The sequence below is a fragment of the Symsagittifera roscoffensis genome, chromosome 6 (genome assembly GCF_963678635.1).
Source record: "Symsagittifera roscoffensis chromosome 6, txSymRosc1.1, whole genome shotgun sequence".
Classification (NCBI taxonomy): Eukaryota; Metazoa; Xenacoelomorpha; order Acoela; family Convolutidae; genus Symsagittifera; species Symsagittifera roscoffensis.
Genome location: NC_087067.1, coordinates 56913853 through 56936826, shown reverse-complemented (window position 1 = coordinate 56936826; position 22974 = coordinate 56913853). Strand labels below are relative to the sequence as shown.

The 22974-nt window shown below is 43.7% G+C and overlaps 2 protein-coding genes across 2 annotated transcripts in view; both read left to right on the top strand.

Annotated features, from left to right (window-relative positions):
- The first annotated feature begins 10116 nt into the window (after window positions 1–10116).
- Window positions 10117–22974, top strand: part of LOC134848239 (mitotic apparatus protein p62-like) — a 204708-nt gene continuing 191850 nt past the window's right edge. Inside the window, exon 1 of the mRNA XM_063865623.1 lies at window positions 10117–10140. The gene's annotated coding sequence lies outside the window, so the exon portion shown is untranslated. The remainder of the gene's footprint in view (window positions 10141–22974) is intronic.
- LOC134848842 (uncharacterized) lies at window positions 19761–21170 on the top strand. Its single transcript, XM_063866355.1, has one exon. The coding sequence runs from the start codon at window positions 19761–19763 to the stop codon at window positions 21168–21170; it is 1410 nt and encodes a 469-aa protein (XP_063722425.1).

Below are 22974 nucleotides of genomic sequence, written 5' to 3'. Positions count from 1 at the left end.
AGGAGCACCAACACCGAATTGGGTGCGGGAGAACGTCGCGAATCGTGATCAACTGAAGTCGGAGTTGGAAAGGATAGAACAGCGACAACGCGAGCTTGACGCACAGAAGGGAGCCAGGTCAAACGAACGAGTGGTGACCAGCTCGAGGCCAGAGTCGCACATGGAGGTGGATGAAGCTCCCAGGGCTAGAGGACGGTTCAACCTTGACCGCGAGGCCAGAGAACACATGAGTGAAGGGTTGGAGGTCTGGATACCGAATTACCTGACGCCTTCCTTGCGCAACCTAGAGACACAACCTGTACGTCCTCTGATGGATGTGGTGTTACCAGGATATACCCCAACCTCGACCTCGAATGGCAGTCAGGTGAGCGGCGCCTTATCGCGCCTGAAGGAGCTAGGCGAGAAATTGCAGCAGCAGAGTCGTGAAAGATCGACAAGGCCAGAGCTTCCCCCAACTTGGAGGGAACAGCCGGTCAGGAATGTCGTGATCGCAATCTATAAGAAGAATACAGAAGGGAACTACCACAGGCACAATCGGCTGGACTGGAGTGCGGAACAGGGAGCCAGGAGGGACTGCTTCCATGACGCAGCCTGGGTGGAGTATCTAGCGCCACCTCGTGTGCCAGAGGGTGCAGTTCACCTAATTATAGGGGATAGCCTGGTGCGGGTGTTGACCCAGATACGGTCACATTGGCAGACAGGAGTCTTGAGTTTCGCTGGAGCTGCCACGCCACAGATGTTGGCAACCCTGGACATGCTAGGGATGACCAAAGTTTACACAGTGACCCTGATGGTTGGGACCAACGACGTGTCAAGGGGAGAAGCGAGGAAAGTAACGAGGCTGTGCGACAAGATGAGCTGCCTTCTTGAGGAACTGAGGATCCAGATGGACCCCATCCTGCTGACGGTATGCACGGTCCCCTACAACATGATGTTTGATCAGCACGCCCTAGAGATGAACCAGAAGGTGCGGAGCCTGAACAAGGTGATCCGAGACATACACCGAAAGAGTGTGCTTCCTCTCAGGCTGTTGGACATAGCAGAACGTATGGAGAAAAAGGGATTCCCTGAAGACACCTCAAAAGATGGAATCCATTTCGATAGGCCAAGGGGAGCGGAGTGGCTGAACGACGTCTTCCAGGAACACATAAACACGCTAGAGGCGGACCTGCTGGAGACAGCCCAATTCACTTTAGGACCACCTCCCAACCCACCATTCCTTGCCTCGAGGGCCTTGGCTGGTCGTTTGGGAGCGAGAGTTGATACTAGAGACAGTTCAAGGAGCAATCAGACCCGATTGCAGAGTGCCACGCCAATGGAGTCGGAGGAGGTAGAGTCATCAACACCTCCGGGCTCGGCGATGTCCTCTGTGGTGGTGGCAGATGGCAGGAGAGAAAAGAAGTCTATGGAGACTGCCCGCTTGAGATATCCTGAGAAGGTGAAGGAACTGGATCTAGAGAGTTTGGAATGCAGACGAGAGTTGGCGGAAACCCTGGGGATCGAACGAGTGTCGCACGAGGATTTGAATAGACATCATTGCGTAGACTGGTTGAAAGCTCACGAGGCGCACTTCTCGAGAGCGAAGTTAATGGAGACTACAGACCTGACTGGAATTCCCACAAAAGCGATCATGGGACCCATTAACTACAGGCCTCTCAAGCTGTTGGGGAGTCCTGGACTTATAATAGAACCTCCCAAGCACCGAACTGGCATCGCCAGGTTGGCAACCCCGGCGCAGTTAAAGGTGGTAGACAAGCTACTCAATCCGGGGGGAATGGAATTGCCTGATGCCGCTTACGAAGGTCCGAAGTTGGCAGAAGATCCCAGGTACGGGAAGCCCTGTGGTGGCACCCAACTGGCCAAAACTCTGGCAGTTTATGATAGAGCAGATCCAGCTGCTGCAAGAGTAGTCATTGTGGTGGGATCGGACTTCGAAGGAACGTCTCCCAAGTTGTTCTGGCCGGAGACTCTGGTATACTCCTTGCCAGGAGCCGAATTGAACCAGATGTTGACTCTAGTGGTGGCAATAAAGTCGGAGATGCCCTGTGAACCTGAGCTGCTATTGTTTGCAGGAATGAATGATCACCTGCACGCGATGGGACTTCTTGAGCGACTGAAGGGCAAGGAGATTCCGACATCAAGGAAGATATGGGAGGCTATTCAGGCGTTATTTGCGGCGATGAATGAGGTACAAGAGAACGTAGCCTCGAGATTTGGGTCTAAGACGAAGGTGGTGTTTACCACATCCCCAGGATCCGCAAATATGCCACCCGCCCTACAATTCGTGTACGCGGTCTTGATCCTGATAGCAGAAGGGAGTGAATGGCGGATTCTGATTGCAGCCCCCAACCGAGAGCTGGAGCCATCGAACTTGAGGCTTTACAAATCAGAATTGTCGGCGGCATGGGCTGACATATCTCATGCACTGAGGGGCTTTTACGGACTGGCCGACGTCCTGATTGTATTGGATGAGGTACTCTTGCTAGAGGTATCGAACTTTGCTAGACAACTCAAGTTCAGCCCAGTCATCGGGGACGACCACCCGGCGATAAACCAGTTGACGGCCAGCCTGTGGTTCCGGAGTATGGATGTGAAAGTCGCAAATTCCACCAGCAGGTCTAGAGGTCCCAGCAACGAGAGAAGAAATGTGGTCGAGACGGAGAAACAGTTAGAATCCATGAAATATCGCTTGACTCAAGAGAATGGCTGGTGGCCATTCCTGACACCAAGGCTGGAGAACGTCACGAATAAAACGAGGGAGGAAGCACCACTCCTCGTGAAACAAATCTGGAGTTTTCTAGAGAAGCAACTGGAGCTAGCTGAAACGAGAGACATGACGGTGGCTAGATTTGTCTCGGCCGCCAATGAAGTGACGATTGGAGGATTTTGGAGAGAGCACGCCAACGGCGAATTGAAGACTAGGAGAGATTACGAGATTCTCAAGTTCTTGAGTCCTTGCTGGGAGAAAGAATTCTTGGCAGGAGTGTTCGGCACCACGGCGACTATCTTCGGAGCCTTCGTACAGGAGATACTGGGCATGTCCATCAGCCTGCTCTTGGCCCTGTATTTGGTTTACCCCAGATACTTGTTCAACATGGGCCCAGCATACATGTTTAGTCGAGGAGTGGAGACACTTCGAGTTGATGGGTATCTGGCACTAGTACTCTTGACCCATGGGGAATTGGTGTCGTTTCATCGGTTAATGGAATATGGAGAACCTCTGTCTATGGGGAGAGTCCACACGAGCATTGAAACCAGCTCCTACAAGTGTGCCGCAGGGTTGAAGACACTGCTGGTGCAATACCTCATGATGCAGAATCGATACATGACGGGTGAAGATGAGAACCCAACCTCGAGAGAAGAATGGGAGAAGGCGAACAGAGGGATGCCTCTGTTGACGGACCTGTGCCTGGCAATGAGGTCGGACCCAATGGGGATAATCCGGGGTCTAGAGGAGGTGGTGACCTGCATCTATGGTCCAGCAGTGACGTACGCGTTTCCAGATCCCCTGGTGATAACGTATCGTCACTCGGTGACGCACTTGAGTCTCATCAGCGTACTGGATGGTACAGCGCTGAATTGGTGTCAGCAGGAGGTGCTCAGGGCGCGTATGAGCAACACGGTACTCTTCGGAAAAGTGAAAGATGCCGAGATGATGGTGTGCAACTTCAGGGGACAAATGCAATGTAGAATGGGAGGCAAGCGAGAGGGCCCCATTGAAATGTATCCAAAGTTTTGGAACCTAAACCCATTGACGGCCGACGGACGAGAAGTCTTGAGAATCCCCGCCTGGAAGGAGTGCTTTGCACTAGTCAAGAGGGAGCTGGAGGCCATAATGGAGAAAGAAATCCTACCAGCCACCATGCCCGAGTTCCCGACAGTCAGGAGGATGACCTTGGGAATGAATAGTCCCTTGGTGGTTCCCTCCATAATGGCGACGATGATGACGGAGGAAACGCAGAGGCATTTCACGGATGGCTGGGATCCCCTGTTCATCGGCTACACGGCGGCAGTCTACTTCCACACCAGCGAGATGAAGGTAAATTCGTGGACGACGCAAGCGAAAAAGAGTAGAGGTTCGCAGCCCCCTGGATATGAACTGCGGAAAGTCTTGAGGACTCTTGAGAAGGAAGGACTTGAGAATATGCTACCCATATGGGATGATGGCAGGATGATCGTGATGGAGGGGCACGTCGCATTGGTGGACGAAATGAAATTTGCCACGAGAAAATACAAGGCACCCTATGGCTTGGAACAAGTAGAAGTGACACAGGAGGGAACAGAACTAGATGCAGCAGGTCAACTGCATGTAGCCCTGACGGAATATAAAAAGCTGGATCCTACGACACCGTCACCACTGTCTGTAGACACGCCTGGAGACAAGAGGAGTGGACCCGTTGAGGATCGATTCAAAAGAATTCTCGAGAGAAGAAGAAATGAATCAGAGGAAGAGAGTATGGATGAAACTCTCAGTGAAGCTGGAGAAGACATGGAGGTGGGGAATACGCCTGAACCAGGGCCATCAGGGGAGAAACTCACCACTCAAGAGCTGTTGAAAGACTTGAGCGAAGAGAATTGGGCAGATACTGCCACCCCACCTCTGAATCCGTCTCCCCGGAAGGATCTGGAATTGCCATTGGCAAGTGAGACCTTCAATATGGAGATGATACTCTTGAGCTCGGAGGAAAGGGAAAAGAACACTTTCAAAGGGAACAGGGACATATTCCTGGGATCACTGAAGGACGATGCTTGGCAGGAGTTCTTGGAAGAATTCAATCAAGAAGTGGGCAGCGAGACGACGCTGGACAAATTCAAGAAGGAACTGTGGGACACAGTCGTAAGATTTGAAGAACCGCTTCTGATAGGAACGGGCCTAGATGAGAAGGCGAGAAAAGAGCTACTGAGCAAGCTGGTAGAGCTGAGGAATTCACGATCGAAGACTAGAGAAGAAAAATGTGAGGACAGCTCTACTCGGAGACAAAAAACTGTAGATAAAATGGTTGATGATATAAAAAGGGATAAGGTTGGGACTAGTAATATGATTAAAAGTACTAATATCCTTAAGGCTCGAGCAGGGGGGAGGCAAGAGTTGGAAGGAGTGGATGGAGAGGTCGAATCAGTGATGGTAGCCACAACACCCTCAAGTAGAGATGTGAAGACTCGCAAGAGGAAGAGAGAAGTGGAAGGATTGGGTAGTCCTTCAGTGGATGCTGTTTCGGAAGGAAACTTGAGAGAGACGGCGCCCATGGTTTTGGCTAGATGCAAGACGGCGGCATACAAGAGCAGCTCGGAGCTCAGAAGACCACTTGAAGTAGAGAGGGAAATAGAGGTTTCCACCAGTTCGAAATCGGAGGAAGACTTCAAGCCTCAGAAGATAAACGTGAAGAGAGGTTCAACGAACGGACAGACATGGGAAGTAGATGTCGGCAAAGAATGGATCTCGAAGGCACACCAGGCCACGGGCAAGCGAGTGACAAGTGATCCATTGGAAAGGAACAAGACGAGAAACACCTCCCGGACGTGGTGGGTGGCCCTTGAAACATTGAAAGAAATGGAGGACTGCTGGAAGAAGTTGGACAGTGGAGTAGCTCGCAAGCGACGTAATTGGGCCACCCAGCAAAAGGCCGAGGTTAATAGAATAGAAATGGCAAATCATCTGAAGAGGTCCTGGCAGAGTTTGTTGAAGGATCATTTTGAAGAAGCAATGAGGACACCCTCATCAGCACCACCATTAATGGCGAATCCCTTCGTTAGAACTGCAGGACAATTAATGTTCACCTGGAGTCTGGTGGGGATAGAATTGGAAACACTGACCTCGTATGACAGACTGAAGTTGGGAAGCAAGAAGCTAGATGTGTATCAGGCACTGATGCAACACGTAGCCAGGGACAACTCAGGCTTGAGCCTGGCCAGAAGAAAGGATGCCACGTGTTTCTTGAGATGGATAATGTCGATGATGTCTGATAGCACCATCCTGGCCTGCCAACAGAGAGCAAGCGTAAGCAAAACCATGGAAAAAAGAGTCTCAACGGTCATCTTGAACGTGTATCAGAGCACAGGAATAGAAAAGGAAGAGGGTTCCAGACTATCCCTAGAGAACCATAGGAAGCTAGACGAGGTACGGAGGTTTTATAATAAGAAGTTCGAAGAAGAACATGATGTTCACCGTAACCTGGCCTCGTCAGAGCAGTACTCGAGAATCAGCGAAAAGGGGGAATACCAATATGTGTCTGGAGTGATGGGAATGGCCTACAACCCCTTCTTAGACTCGGAAGCTGGAGGCGCCCACAGGAACCATGAGGTAGCGGAGCTACTGAAGTTTTGGACAGAAAGAATAATGGAAATAGACGCGGTGGAAAAAGAGGGGCCGAGCCTGGGCCTGGTTCTTGAGAAAACACCAGAGGTGGTGAGCATACCGCGTTCAAACAAGAGAGTTGAAGTGAACATGGGCGATGGAAATGGCTTGTTAACCACGAACTTGGGAGTGGTATGGAAGCTATTAAGACCCTGCTGGTGTCCACATCCCCACGCGAGTCTGATCGAGGAAGCCACCGAGCGAGTGAGGTTAGCACCAACGGAAGATGAAGATCTGGCAAAGTTGAGTGTGCTGCATAAGCTAATTTCACCTCAGATGCAAGAGCCAAGCGAAAAGACTAGTAATCCCGGGTCAGCAAAGAAATTGGAGCCGGGTAGCTGTCTGGATTCGACGTGTGGGAACGGAGAGCACACCTGCGATGGACGGTCATGCGTTAGAATACTGTCATTTCAAAAAGAAGACCTGGTCACTTGGTTCGAAGACATAACAGAAAGGGAGAAAAGTGAAGTGCAAATAGTAGCGGAGTGTTACGCGAGAACCACGGTGAATATAGCGACAGCTCTCGGATTCTTCTCGAGAATGTGTAGTCTGCAGTCACTGGAAAGACTAGAATCTGAACATCATTTAGTGACGGCGTTGAGCGTAGAATCATGGCCCGGGGTGTTGCAAGTGACTCAAAAACACATCCGGAGCTGGAAGGTTGGTCTCGAGGCGGAAATGGGATTTCCCATGAGCGAAGCTTATGGCTTGCCATTGAACGCGAAATCGCTGATAGGGTCAATGATGGCCAACTTGTGCGGAAGTCACTACCCACTGCACATGGTGATGGTGGAAGCATCCAGCCAGAGAGTACTGGTGGACAAGGCCTTCTCAGTGCCCAAGTGCGTGAGGTTGGCTCGGATATCGCATCACTCGCACAAGTTGTTGAGAAAAATCAGAGGGACAGTACCAAAAGAATTGAGAGATGACTTGAGTGAAATCTGGGAAGAAGAACTTTTGAAGTTGGAGAGAGAGAACACGAGCGATCACGAGAGACAAAACGTGATCGGAAAACCTGTGGGAAGTGCTCCAAACCTGGAAGATAACGACACGATGCATGAGAAAATGATGGAGCTTGAGCCTCTCTTGGAAGCCTCGGGGGAGCGTAACCTCAGGAGCATTGACATCACCCATGGAGAATGCCCATGCCACTGTTTAGCGCAAACGGTGTGGTATCCAGATCACAAGAACCTTTGCCTGGTGTGGGATATGGAAGAAGTCCGGTCGATCGGACTACCGGATCACCGACAGAATGTGACGATCTTAGTAGTGAGTACGATGTTAGCTCTGAGATGGATAGAAGAGAATATAACGAAGTATCGGGAGGCGACGACGCCAACGGCTGAGTCAATATACGCGATAGACTACAGCTGGAGACTCGAGTTGTTTGAGACTGCGTGGAAAGTATTCGCCATACCGACGGAAGTCAGGCACGTATGGAGTCGCTTGAGGTACTTTCCATGGTTTCGGGCGACACTGACGTCTTGGTTGTACATGACAACGAAAGATCACATGAGAAAACATCAAAAAGAGTATCGACAGTTCCAGGCCGAGATTGGGCCGGAAGCTTTCAAGAGACCCCTGCTAACCCATCGTAATGCGATCACGACAGGATGGAAAAGACAATACCAAAGCGAGGGAGTCGATACTAGAGGAAGACCTGGCGAAGAACGTGAGCTTGAGCCTGCACAACTCCTTTTGCTTGAACCGAGAAGCTAGGGTGAAGGCACTACCCAACCAAGCAAAGAGGTTGCAGGAGCAGAGAGAATGGATGCGATCCTATGAACAGCTGAAGGCTTGGGAGGAGATTGTGATTAGTTCCGATGATGAAGAGGAACTGTTGAGACAGTTTGCCGCATCTAGCACTTCAGGATGCAGTACCTCCAAGGCGAAGAGTACGAGATGAATGGGCAAATCGGATGGATCTTGAGTCTTGAGTGGGAAGGGGGGCTTGAGCGTGGATCCGAGTGAAACTTGGATTCACGAAAAAGAAATTTTAACAAAGCAAATATTGTTACTAATATACTATATTTATTATATAAATCGAAATGCTGCATGAAAATTTCCTGATTGAATAGGACAAAAGAGATTTTAAAATGATTGGCTTGAAAAGCGAAAATTCAAGGGTGCAGGTGTATGCAGATTTTGGTTGCTGTTTAGCAATAGTGTGAAAATTTTAAATGGCTGTGAACTTTGGGGTGTAGATAAGCTTAAATCTGCTGCAAACTTCTGTAAATGACCACTGGCACTGTATCTTGAGCAAGACTCGGTTTTTCTGGGACTCACTGGCAGAAGACAGCGCGCGATGAGGACATCGATCTCGAGTCCGGGGAGTATGTGCCAGTCGGTCATATTTGGAAGTTTGACCTTGAGAGGAGCAAAAAAACACTTGATTTTGGAGTGAAATCTAATTTTTCAAAATTTCGAATGGAACCTGTCATGCACGATTTTCTCGCGAGAACTGAAAATCAGAAAAAGAAGTTAGAACAATTTCAGAACAATTGAGTCGCACACGCGGGAAAGTTGTAAGAAAAAGCAGTAGGAAATTGCTATTCGCAATTTCCATCACTATAATAATCGAGAGTAGAGCTGTCCCATCTGTGACAGAGACGATTGCATTCCCTCGAATTGGATTATAGCGACTGGAGTATTATTTGGAACTGGACTAGAGTGAACCTTCGGTGGAAAGGTGGACAGCTTGAGTGTCCTAATGGTTCACAAGAAAACTATTGTCTAGAGTATAAACTCGTTCTCATTGTTAAAACTATAAAACATTAGACTCATTTAGTTACGTTATTTAATTCTTGAGTTAACTACCGACTGGATTATTTCCCACTTCTTGAGCGTGCTACTATGTGAGTACAAATTTAAATTCCTAGAGTGTGTTTTATGATTGTTATGTTGAGGTAAGGCGAGTTTTAGGTTGATCCATCTGAAATGGATCAAAGTTCCACTGTCTAATAAAAAAGTAACTTAACGGATTGTTCCAACCCGGTTTTTAACGGCGTTCATGTATTTTGGGTATCTAGAGACCAAAGTATGGGGACGTTTCTAATTCTAGAGTGGGGGGATATTTTAGTAGTAGCCTTTAAGCTGTAACGGGTCGTAGTCTCATGTCACAAACGAACCGAACTGGCTCCGACCGTTCTTGAGGTAGAAAAACACGAGAGATGGTGTCCCTGACCCTTGAGCCAGTGGTTATAGGGCCTATTTTTCTTAAGCCTCATGTGTGACTGCAGTAGACGAATGTTACAATTGAATAAAACCAAGTCATGAGTCAACAACAACTGACAGAATCTCAGCTACCAATTACTCATAAAGTGCTGATTGAAATGGACACAAAATTCAGAAATGCGCTAACAGCAAACAAATCGACGACAGAAACAAAACAAATCCAAATAATCAAAATCATCCCCCCCGTTCTCGAGAGAAATTTTAAAGTCGGCTGAAAATCTGGCGCAGGCATATCGAAGTTGTGCTTCCGATATACTTAAACAATTCCCCACAACAATGCAACAGAAGATGACAATCTCAAAAACAATAACTGTGACGAAAGATGACCGTAAACTTCATGCACTGACAGTTACTGTTCCCCCGAAGCAGAGCAATTCATAACTAGAATCAAAAGCGAAGGAATCATTCTACTTAACAGGACGGTATTTCCAATGGCATGCTTTCCAAGGTCTCATAGACCCAAGAACAATTACCCTAAACTAGCCCACATAGGGTAAGTTAAAGCCCACATAGGGTATTAGCCTAATTGTTGTGATAAACTTATTAAATAGATTTGTTATTTTTGATGTTTGTGCCTGTATGTGGAGCGCCCTCTGAGGGATTTTAGAGACAGGTCTGTCAAGTGGCTTTCTGTGGGGAGGTGGGGAAGTGGAACTGGCTTGAGGAGTCTGGTGGTGCGCCGCTGGACCTGCTGAGCTCGAATGAGATTGTTCCTAGTTTTTGATTTTTAACCTTTATGCTGCCTTTTAACCTTTTAAATTAATTTAGTTGTCTTTTTTTTTTTGCTGATTTGTAAAATTCCCACTAACCGCTTATCATGGGTTAGTTCAGTCCCCTAAAGTCCAGTCAAAATCCTTTTTTTTTACCTTTATGCTGCGTCAAGATGAGGAAAAACAACAAAGAGTGTACAAGCAAAGATTGCTTAAAACCTTCAGGACTGATAAATTGGATTAGATGTGATTGTTGTTCTAGTTGGTATCATATCAGTTGTGTAAATATTTCTCTTAGCGACTCTAAGAAAACCCAATGGTTTCAGTGTCCTTTATGCGTTGATGTAAAATCTGTTAATAAAGCAACAATAGGTAATGATTTAGTGCTAGACAATTATATTAATACAGCCATCTCAAATTTCCGAGTACTCAAGAGAGTACCAAAAGACTCGCGTGCTCCCTTGGCGGAAAGTCTGTCGGACAAAATAAATGACCTCGTCTACAATGTAGAAGATGTTACAAAATGGCTAATTTTTTTAACGTCGTTCTTGTTTTTCTGGAGCAACCGAAAAAAAGTCGACGCAAACAGACCACAAGCATGAGCTCTTTGATAAATAAAAAAATTCGAGCAAATGACATGTCACTTCCAAAACCCCATCCCCAAGTTTCAAGCCGGCCTCTGAGAGACCTCGAGCAGAGAATAAAGTTAATAAGTAGTAAGCTCGATGGAGGAAATGTAAAGGGAGGAATAAGGCTGGCTGCTTCGGATGACAAAATAGCTCCTTTTTCAACTGATAACGATCAAAAATTGTTGTCTAAGCACCCGCAGCGAGCCAAATTTGCAGCTCCAAATCCAGAAAAGTTGGATAGTTTTTTCATAACCGATTTCGACCTATACAAAGCGATAATGTCCTTTCCAAACGGATCAGCAGCAGGACCTGATAAAATATTTCCTCAAATTTTTAAAGATCTTGTTAGTAAGTCGAATGGCAGTGCAGGACCTAATTTTCTGAAATCGCTCACTAAGCTGATAAACCTCATTGGAGATGGCAAAATACCGGAACCACTAAGACCTTTCTTTTTTGGCGCAAAGCTTATCGCCCTCATAAAAATAGACGGAGGGTTGAGACCGATCGCCATAGGCAACACGCTGAGACGTATCGCGTCTAAATGCGCTGGAAGCAAGGCCCTCTCCGAGCGACAAAATTTTTTCGGAAACGTACAGGTAGGATGCGGTACCAAACGAGGAGCAGAAATAGCTGCGCACTCGTTTGGAAACCTAATTGAGCGCGACGACAATCCAAAATGTACTGTTCTTTTAGACTAGATTTTAAGAATGCCTTTAACTCTTTAAACAGAGAAACAATGCTGAATCATGTTTTTTCAAATCGCCCCGAATTGTATAATTACACCCATTGCGCGTATGGTAAACCTAGTTACCTTTTTTTACGGAAGCTCTGTCATAATGTCAGAAGACGGAACTCAGCAAGGTGATCCTGAAGCCCCACCCCTTTTTGCGGAAACAATTCATACACTAGTCAAACAGTTGGAGTCGAAAATTAACATCTGGTATTTAGATGATGGGAATTTAGCCGACGACTATAAGGTAGTACTTCGGGACCTTAAAAAGATTCTGAAATCGGAACAAAATTACGGCCTGAGCTTAAACACTGAGAAGTGTGAACTTTGTTTTTTGGGACCGACTACTAGTACACAGTATAGTTCAATTTTAACACAATTTCGAAAAATATGCCCCAAAATAAAAATAAAAACAAAAGAAGAACTCCTCATTTTAGGATCTCCAATCGGCGAACTTTGCCGAAAAGAATTGCTCGACGAAAAAATTAAGGAGCTTGAAAAAATCTCGGATGTCATTGACAAACTAGACGCCCATTATGGTTTTTACCTCCTGAAAAATTGCTTTAGCATGCCAAAACTCCTATATTTTTTGCGTACGAGCCCTTGATTTTTGCAAAATGATTTTTTGGAGGGCTACGATAAATTACTAAGAAATTCGTTATGCAAGGTCACTAACGTGAAAATGGATGATAACCAGTTTTTACAAGCAGTTCTCCCGGCAGCCAAAGGTGGCTTGGGCGTTTCTTCCGCTCTTCTACTCGCTTTACCCGCTTTCTTAGCCTCAGCAGTAGGAGCGAAAGATGCCTTGAGCGAAATCTTTGGTTTGGAGCATGTGGATAGAACCTATGATGATGCGCTTAAACGGTGGTTTGACCTTGGAAAAATTGAAATGGCTCCGGAAAATGAAATCCAAAAAAATTGGACGGAGCCAATTTTTGACAGCGAAATTGCAGACTTGATTTTACGACTCGAACCAACGGACGTAAAAAGGTTCAACGCGTTCCAAGATAGATTTGGATCCCAATGGTTGAACGTCATCCCGTGCAAAAATTTAAGGTTAAAACTGTCGAACCAACAACTCAGAATTTTTACTTGTAACACTTGTATATTATATTATCTCGTGTCGAGTTGCGTGTTCTTATTGAAGAAGCGTAACCCGTATTGATTTTAAATGAAAAGGACTCAAACACTTGACATCTTCTTTTATCATTATCACTTCCATATCTAGAAAATTCCAAGGATTTTGACTGGAATACATGATGAAGGGACTCATGACTGTAACCTCGGTTACTATGATACTTTTGACCTTCTGATTACAGAAAAAACTAGCCAAAATCAAATTGTCGAATTTGCCTTATGTATGCAACGATATCGAAGCGAAATTAATTCTCCAATTGTTAGAAGACATAATTCATAGCCCCATATAACAACGTGAGACCTGTATCGTAACAGAACCGGGTCAGTATGTTTACACAGGAAGAGCAATTTTAGAAGTTAAAATACAAAACGAAGAACAAGAAAAAAGCTGACGGACTGGTCTTACAAATCCAGAATGGATGGTTTCAAGAAGTGGGAAGGTGTAGAAATCTCGTTTCACATACCTTCACTACATGAATGTCAAAAGTTCAAAATGTCAGGACGCCAAGAAAAAGGTCATCACGATGATTGGTGTAACATAGGGAACCAAATAACCAAAAATCCAAATAATCACTACCCACAAAAACCAAGCTCCAATAATGCCAGCGACGAGAAAAACGATGACGAAACAACAATCGATAAGTTTTGTGATGGTACCGAAAATGAAGAAGATAAGAATGTTGAAGCACCACCATCTGGAGTTTTGATTGATGAATCTAAAACAAACAGTGCAGCTACTCCAAGCGAAGAAAAACAAAAGGATGAGGTTCTCAACAATCAGGTCGTAGATTTTCATTCTTACTCTGCAAAAGAAAAAAAAAGACAAACTAAATATCGAAAATAACAAACGAAAATGTTCCTCTGACGGAAGAATGCTTACAAAAAGAGAGCGTGAAACTTCACCAACCTCTTGGTCAGTTTTAACACGGAAGAAAGGGCCAAAAATGAAATCTAAAAATAACGGAGAAGACTTGGTTGGAGGGAAGTTTTAGCAAAATTTTTATGTGCGAAAAACCAGATATTTTTTCCGTTAATATTTTTAGCATAGGAAATCCAGCTAAATTACACTCACTTATCAAAAAATGCCAAGTTTTAAAAAAATCACCCAGTTTCATTTTGTGCATTCAGGAAGCAAAAATGTCGAAACTTACAAATATACATTTGAGTTTACTGGATAAATATAATGTTTTATTCGATTTCATACCGGGCTCAAATAATTCTGGTGGTTTCTTAACGTTATGGTCATCAAACTTGAGTCCTGCTAAAAGAATTGCTTCAAGTAAAGTCTAAGTAAAGTCTAGTAAAGTCTAGTAAAGTCTAGTAAAGTCTAAGTAAAGTCTAAGTAAAGTCTAAGCTAAAAGAATTGCTTCAATCAAGAGTCATGAACGCAGTGAATACTCGTTTATAGGTCTTGATGATTTTTTAAATTTTTTTTTCAGGAAACTTCTTGTCGACTTCTAGTTTCCAAAATAGGTTTTAATTTTAAGATTTCCCTGCGAAATAAAAAAAATTTACATTGTGATCCAATTTTCTCAAATTGGGTTACTTCTATCAAAAAAGTGTCAGCCATTAATTGATCTTGAAATTCAAAGAGCTCTAAGGCCATAGATTTATTCTTTGAAATTCTACAGTTGTTTTTTTTCCAGAGTTTTGTCCTGACTATTATTCCCTTTTTTCAAAATAAATATCTGCGAATTTCTGAAACAACTCATTGTTTTCATAATTTCAGAAAATATATTTTGTTTTATCTGAACTTCCCTTTAAATTTTGAAAAATTTCTGTGTAGCTCCAGAAAAAAAACTTTTTAGAGCTTTTTTTTTGCTGTTGTTTCGATTTGTCCATCGGAAATATCGGACACTTTGATATTGTCCTACAATCGCAACTGCAGAATGAGGGATGATTTGTTAGCATTGGTGCATGTATAGACAAGTTCTCAAGACTGCCCATGCACATATGATGCAAAGGTCGCGTCCATGCCAACGACTACAAAGATCCGGCGCTAATGGTGAGCAGCCGGGACCTATACTGTTTGCAAAACTAAAATCCTCTGCTCATAATACACAAGGGAAGCGTTCGGCACCTTGTTATAATATGGGTCCGTTTTTCAACCGAAGTCGCTAATTTTTTTAAATTCAATTTCAGTATGTGTTCTGCTTATTTTACATTTGTTGATTTTACAGCATGTGTCTTACCTTCGATATTAAAACATTTTCATTACTTCTATACAAGATGTTTTCCCGTCTAGCTTTCAATATATTTTTTCATTTCTTTCAAGACTAATTTATAACTTGGACTGATTTAAAGCAAGGACTGATTTAACCTAGGATTTTAGTTTTTAGATTTTTCAGCGGAATAAACACTTTGCCTTGCACTCGATTTCTCAATTTGATAAAAATTTTATCAAAAAAGTGCCACTCATAAATTGTTCTTGAAATTCAAAGAGCTTTAAAGCCATATATTTTTCAACTTTTTAAACTCTTCAACTGTCTGCTGATGATGCTCTTTTTTTTTTTGACCAGGGCATTAATCTGTTCAAAGTAATAAAAAAAAACAACTACGATAATAAATAGAAAAGCAGTTTCTGAACTAGTTGCGTAGAAATATATCACAGTTGTTAAGAGTAATGAAAGTAGTGAGTACTCGTATATAGGTCTTGCTGATTTTTTTTGTTCGTTTTTTTTTTCGGGAAAAATTTGTTCACGCTCAATGTTGATTTTTTTGCGGTTTCACTTGTGATTTCTTTTTAAGTTCAATTCATTTTCATTGTTAAAAGGAAGGCAAACTCCACTATCTAACAGCAAAAGTGTAAAGGTCACGAAGTATTGATCCAGTTTTCTCAAATTGGGTCAATTTAAACAAAAAAGTTTCCATCATAAATTATTCTATAAATTCAAAGAGCTTGAAGGCCATATGTTTTTTTTCTTCGAAGTTCAAAAGTTGAAGGCTCTTGATAAAACAAGTCAGTTTTTTGCCAGTTTCCTTGCGTTCATTACTCTTTTCCAATTGTTAGTTGTCTATGTTTTTAAAAATATGAAAATAAAGAAAGTATTTATTAAAGAACTTTTTTGTGGCTATCAAGTGCCAATGAAAGAAGTAAAAACATTTTAAATTGTGTAATTTTTTCAGGAAAAATTCCCACAAAATTTGATCATCCTGAGATTTGATTTTTTCGCGATTTGAATTTAAAATTCTCAAGTTCTCTCCATTTTTTTGCTAAATTGAGGCAAATTTTGGTTTTTTAATATCAAACGGCACGAAAAAAACGTGAATGACTTTACTCTCGAAAGAATTTTATTATTTAGGTTTTGCAGATGAATAAACAATATGTCATTGATATCATAACTCTAGTGGGGTTAATTTTATCTTAAAAAAGTCAATTCAAAAATTTCTTTGTATTGAAAGATCTTGACGTGAATTTTTTTTGCCGTTTTCTTGAATTGTTTAACACTTTTTTATGGGCTATCTGCTCATAGTCAAAATTCAAAAAAATGTGATTGTTTCTTCTTGACAGTAAAAGTTTATGACGTATCACTGCACTTTGTTCAACGTGTTTTCATGGTACAAAGTTTTGTCGGTCTGTGATTTTTCAGGTCATTATTTTCATTTCTATTTTGTTTTCGCGTCCACCTGGGATAAAACTCACATTCATAGGAGTGGGCTTCCTAGTCCTCCCAGAAGTCAGAGGGGTCGTGTGTCCAGGCAGTAAACAAGGAGATAGTGAAGACTCGTTGTTGAAAACAAATATTACAGGTATGCTGCAATAACTTCGGTTGCCCGCAAGGTTGGGAAGTTATTTAACATTGTTATTTAACATTCAATTTAGCTTACAATGTTATTTACGCTAGCGAGCAGCTAGTGTTTTAGTACGAGCCTTCTTTTTTTCTAACCTAACTCGCAAATGCAAATGTTCATTAAAAGTTTTTACTTGTGTGACTTTTTGCTATAATCACGATCTATAGCATTGGAAATTTCTTAAAATCTTTTCTCGGCTTTGTTTGTGGCTAGTATTCTAATGGATAAAGCGTCCATGGCTGAGTGGATAGTTCGTGAGGCTCATAATTTCAAGATCGTAGGTTCGAGTCCGAGATGCCGCCGATTTGTTAGTAATTCGAGGCTTATTTTTACTTTTTTTATTGCACTTTTTAGAACTCCAGAGCTGCTTTTTGTCGTGTTATCGCTAGTGGTTGCGAAGCACAGCTTCGCCTCTGTGTTATAATTTCTAACAGTGATGTTAGCGGTTTCTTAGAAAAGTGGGTATTTCTTTGGAAAGCATTCCGCATACAACTATTTTTATGCGGAGGGGGTATATGACTTTTTACGAGTGCAGAATTTTTCAGTTCGGGTTTTTGGTTTATTTTCGGAACACGTATGGGAAGCTCAGAGCCCAACTTGGCGTCGAGAAAGTTGGAAAACTGTTTTTTTTTTTTTCAAGAAACAATGGTTTCTAATGTGTTGATTTTTTTAAATATAAATAACATAGTTTGTGCTAGTTAATCATAGACATTTTAATCTTATCCATAAATAGGCTTTCTTCTTATACAATTTTTTTTCGGCAAATTTAGTTAGGCGTTTCCATTATAACTAGAAGGAGATTCAAAATGTTGGATTTTACTGGATTTTTTTTACACAGAAATGCCGTTTTAGTGTTTTGAAAACCCTATCTATTTTCAAAGCGGTTTTTTTTGTTCCAGCTTTTGCTCAGTCGGGTGATTCTGAACAACGAAAAGAGGCAGATGCGAGTATGATTCACTGGCCATTCGTCATAGTGGGCTCATTCTCCATGCTTGCTTCCATAATTATAGTCTTCCTTATAATCCTGCCCTTCAAAATACCAGTCTACGAGGAGGAAGAAGAGCTGAAGGAGCAGTCAGTTGAAATGGCGAAGAGAAAGAAAGGCGTCGAGGTGGAAACATCGCAGCACAGTACAAGTGAGCGTCTCGTAGTTTGATCGCGTTTGAGCTGTTATTTTTATTTGTTGTTATTTTATTAAGTACACTTAACTTGGAATGATATCAGTAAATCAAAATGTAAAAATCGTTTTTTATTTTTCTTTCATCAAATCTCTTTTTGAGTCCTAGTCCTTTAGTTATGAATCGCGATGCCTGACAATGGCAATACGCTTTGGATGATTAAGATTCCAATTTCAAGATCGTAGGTTCGAGTCCGAGATGCCGCCGATTTGTTAGTAATTCGAGGCTTATTTTTACTTTTTTTATTGCACTTTTTAGAACTCCAGAGCTGCTTTTTGTCGTGTTATCGCTAGTGATTGCGAAGCACAGCTTCGCCTCTGTGTTATAATTTCTAACAGTGATGTTAGCGGTTTCTTAGAAAAGTGGGTATTTCTTTGGAAAGCATTCCGCATACAACTATTTTTATGCGGAGGGGGTATATGACTTTTTACGAGTGCAGAATTTTTCAGTTCGGGTTTTTGGTTTATTTTCGGAACACGTATGGGAAGCTCAGAGCCCAACTTGGCATCGAGAAAGTTGGAAAACTGTTTTTTTTTCAAGAAACAACGGTTTCTGATGTGTTGATTTTTTTAAATATAAATAACATAGTTTTTTCGACTATTTACTGTTTGTTTGTTATTTTTGAAACTAACATACAATTTGCCAACCCTGTGTGCTAGTTAATCATAGACATTTTAATCTTATCCATAAATAGGCTTTCTTCTTATACAATTTTTTTTCGGCAAATTTAGTTAGGCGTTTCCATTATAACTAGAAGGAGATTCAAAATGTTGGATTTTACTGGATTTTTTTTACACAGAAATGCCGTTTTAGTGTTTTGAAAACCCTATCTATTTTCAAAGCGGTTTTTTTTTGTTCCAGCTTTTGCTCAGTCGGGTGATTCTGAACAACGAAAAGAGGCAGATGTGAGTATGATTCACTGGCCATTCGTCATAGTGGGCTCATTCTCCATGCTTGCTTCCATAATTATAGTCTTCCTTATAATCCTGCCCTTCAAAATACCAGTCTACGAGGAGGAAGAAGAGCTGAAGGAGCAGTCAGTTGAAATGGCGAAGAGGAAGAAAGGCGTCGAGGTGGAAACATCGCAGCACAGTACAAGTGAGCGTCTCGTAGTTTGATCGCGTTTGAGCTGTTATTTTTATTTGTTGTTATTTTATTAAGTACACTTAACTTGGAATGATATCAGTAAATCAAAATGTAAAAATCGTTTTTTATTTTTCTTTCATCAAATCTCTTTTTGAGTCCTAGTCCTTTAGTTATGAATCGCGATGCCTGACAATGGCAATACGCTTTGTGTTTGAGAGATTCCGTGTGCCGTAGGGTGTGACGGATCGCCTTCATCGAGGGACGGTTGGCTGTGCCGTCTCTGTTTTGGGGTGTGCTTTTCGATGTTTTGGCGCCTGCCCGTGGAGAAAAGCGCAGAGAGAAATCGAACAAAGACCAAACCAAGCGGGGGGGGGACAAGGCCCGGCAGTGAGTCAGACTTAGGTCACACTGCCGGGCGGAGTCTCTCAAACACACCCCAAAACAGAGACGGCACAGCCAACCGTCCCTCGATGAAGGCGATCCGTCACACCCTACGGCACACGGAATCTCTGGTGTCCCTACATCTGTACAACGATGTGGAACCAAACCCAGGTCCGAAAGTGTGGAAGTGTGCAGTGTGCGATAAAAGAGTCAAAAGAACCGAGTGGTCAGTAAAATGCAACGAATGGAAGGTGGGACGCAAGTTTCAGGGCAACATGCTGCCCTGCTCCCCCCCCCCCCCCCGACAGCAAACGGATCAGGAGAAAGAGGAACAAAAGAGAGAAGAGACAGCGAAGGCAAAGAGAGCGACATGAGAAGTGGATGAAGGACGCAAGAAACAAAGGAAGGGAGGAGACTACCACGCTATGGGCTTGGAATATCCAAAGGGCGCGAGTTAGTTTCCCGAAAAGAAACAGATTCGCGGAGATTGTTAAATCCATAGCCAACAGCAAGGCGGAAGTGGTAATGATGAGCGAATTCCAAGAACAAGAAGAAGGCTTCAAATGGATCAAGGCCAGGGAGATTTTCGGAGTATTGATCCATGGAAATAGAAGTGGCATTTTCCTAAGGGACCAGTGGGCCTCGAAATGGGCAGATCAAGGTTATAGGAGAATAATCCGGGAGAGAAGCATCTCGATAGACGTGGATGGCTACCGGTTTATCTCGACATATCAACCACTCTGGGAAGGCCTCAGTATCGAGTTCATGAGGTACAGAGAGGAGCTCTCTACCCTAATCGAGAGCAAGGACATGGTCATAATAGGGGGCGAATTCAACTCAGTGGTAGGGGAGAGTGCTACCAGGGGGGCGGACCAGACGGCGAATATCCACGGTTTAGGCAAGACAAATGCAGCGGGTATGAACCTACTGGAATGGTGCCAAGAGAACAGCCTAGCCTGGTGCAACTCCTTTTTCAGCCACAAGAGGAGAGGAACATGGAAGCATCCCAAGAACAAAACATGGCATGGAATAGACGGCTTCATTATGAAACAACAAGACCGGGCAAAACGCGCACGGAGGATTTTCACTGTACCGACGAGCAAGGATCTAAGCGACCACAGACCGAAAGCGATGTGCTGTGCCCTGAATAACTCTCTTGACAGGAAGCGCAATAACAAGACCAGCCAACCCAAGAAGAAAATAGACTGGGAAAAACTAAGAACGGTAACAAAGGCAACGGAATACGCCAATAAATTAGCTACAGAAGAGCTCGAAGACTGGACACAAACAGCAAAGGCGATGAAGAGAGTAGGAGAAGAAGTGTGCGGCACAGTAGAAAAAAAACCCCTAAACCCCGCGCTGGATAGGCACAAAGAGGAAATAGAAAGGGCTCAAAAGAGAATATGCGAACTAACAGCTCGAGCACAAGACGGAAACGAAGCAGCGAAGGAAGAGATACGGAAAGCTAGAAAGGATTTCAAAAGACAGAAGAAAGGTTGGGAAGAAGAATGGTGGCTAGAGATTGTCAACGAAGCCAAAAGAGCCGAAACTAGCGGCGATATGAGAATCCTGTATAAAACTTTGAGAAGGATTGGCATCAAAGACAATAATAGCTGTGTTGAGGACGAATTCTTCAGCCCGGAGGAATACAAAGAGCATTTCATGCAAGTCTCGGCAACGAGATATGACCGACCGGAGGGAGAAATTAAATCCTTAATCGATAGTCTGGAACAAAGAAGGGACACTGTGGCACGAGAAGCAGCACGGAAAATAGAAATGGAATTCACAGTGCAGGAAGTGGAGCGAGAAGTTGCTCTCATGAAGGACGGCGCGTCAGGGATTGACGGAGTGCGCCTAATTGGGATCAATGCCGCTGACAACACAACAAAAAGAGACAACACAACCCGAGAAGACCAGGAGCTGTACTCTTGGACATAAAAAAGGCGTACCCGAGAACGAACAAACCACTTTTATGGGGGATACTAGGAAAGCTAGTTATGCCTCCAAGCATCTTAGAAATCCTGAAAGGCTTACATGAGAACACACAATATCGAGTAAAAGTCAAACAGGAGCTGAGTACACCATGGACGCCACAAAGGGGCCTTCGCGAAGGTTGAGCCACCTCGCCCATTCTGTTTAATATTTATCATGCTACATCCATGAGGCAAGCCCAAATGGATCGGATAAAGGAGTCAAAGGAAGAATGCGGCTTGAAGTGGACCTGGAGACCGGGAAACAGCCTCCCCCCTGCGACGTCCCAAAGGAACCTACGGAGCAGCAACAGGATTGAATTCCAGATACTAGACTCGCTGTTTGCGGACGACTCCACTCTGTTAGGAAGTATGGAAGAGCTCAGTCGAGGTAAAGAGACAATTAAGAAGACGATGCTGAAGTATGAAGAAGTGTGTCACAATGGGAAAGAAGAATTCATAACGTTTGGAAGCGAGGCAGCGGACAGGACAAGGATGTTAGGGACTCTAATTGGAAGAAAGGAAGACATAAACGCGAGGATTAAAAGAGGCTACCATGCTTGGTCAAAGGCCAAGAAATGGTTATGGAAGTCAACACTCTCAAAGAAAACCAAGGCGGTAATTGTCCAAGCAGTAGTAGAGTCAACCATGCTATTCGACTGCTCGGTGAGACCCTGGACAACCACGGACATTTCGAAACTACAAAGAGTGGCCGATATAGCGTACAGAAACGTATGGAATAATGGGAAGGGGCGGGCGCTATACAGGATGCAGAAGGAAGGGGTGAATAGTTTTGAGATCAGAAGGCAACTAGGAATAACATCAATTCGACAGAAGATAGAAGCACGGGCACTGAAGAGGATAGGACACGTGACGAGGATGCCGGACACAAGAACAGTAAAGAAAATCACTCTGGGCAACTGGACGGAAGTAGGCGAAAGACCAAAGCATGGGAAGAACAACACTATAACGTACTGGAAAAGAATTTTAAAAGAGGCAGGGTTAGATTGGACTAACATCGAAGGTCTAACTATGGACAGAAAAAATTGTAAGGGTATTGTAAACGAAAGGAAGAAGGCCATGGATGAATGGGAGAACAAGATGTGCGAAATACACAAAGGGGATCAGAAACCAACCAGAAGCCAAGCCGGTAAACCAGTCACGGAGGAAGGGTTCAAATGTCGTTGGCCACCATGCGTAAAGACATGCCGAACAAAGGTGGGACGAGACCATCATGAAACACGAATCCACAAGCGCAATGAACTAATATTCGAATGTGAAAAATGTCGCACAACTTTCGAACAAAAAGCACAAAGAACGAACCACGCCAAGCAATGTGGAGGGGCCCCAAGAGGGACGTGCCCGGACTGTGGGAAAGAACTCAGCACGACGAACATGGCGAGACATAGAAGAACCTACTGTTCGAGAAGACATGACACAATGACTCTTAGAAGCGCCAGCACACTAGCCAGGACCACATGCCCGGACTGCGGGATCCCCATCACAAAAACAAATGTAGCAAGACAGAGGAACACGGCGTGTCCGGGGAGTGGCAGTCGAGACCCCCAGGGGTTGTAAACGACTTACAAGACAAGACAAGTTGAAATGGCGGAGAAGAGGAAGAAAGGCGTCGAGGTGGAAACATCGCAGCACAGTACATGTGAGCGTCTCGTAGTTTGATCGCGTTTGAGCTGTTATTTTTATTTGTTGTTATTTTATTAAGTACACTTAACTTGGAATGATATCAGTAAATCAAAATGTAAAAATCGTTT

Coding starts and splice junctions, on each gene's coding strand:
- LOC134848842 (XM_063866355.1), top strand. CDS start 19,761: ATGAGCGAATTCCAAGAACAAGAAGAAGGCTTCAAATGGATCAAGGCC.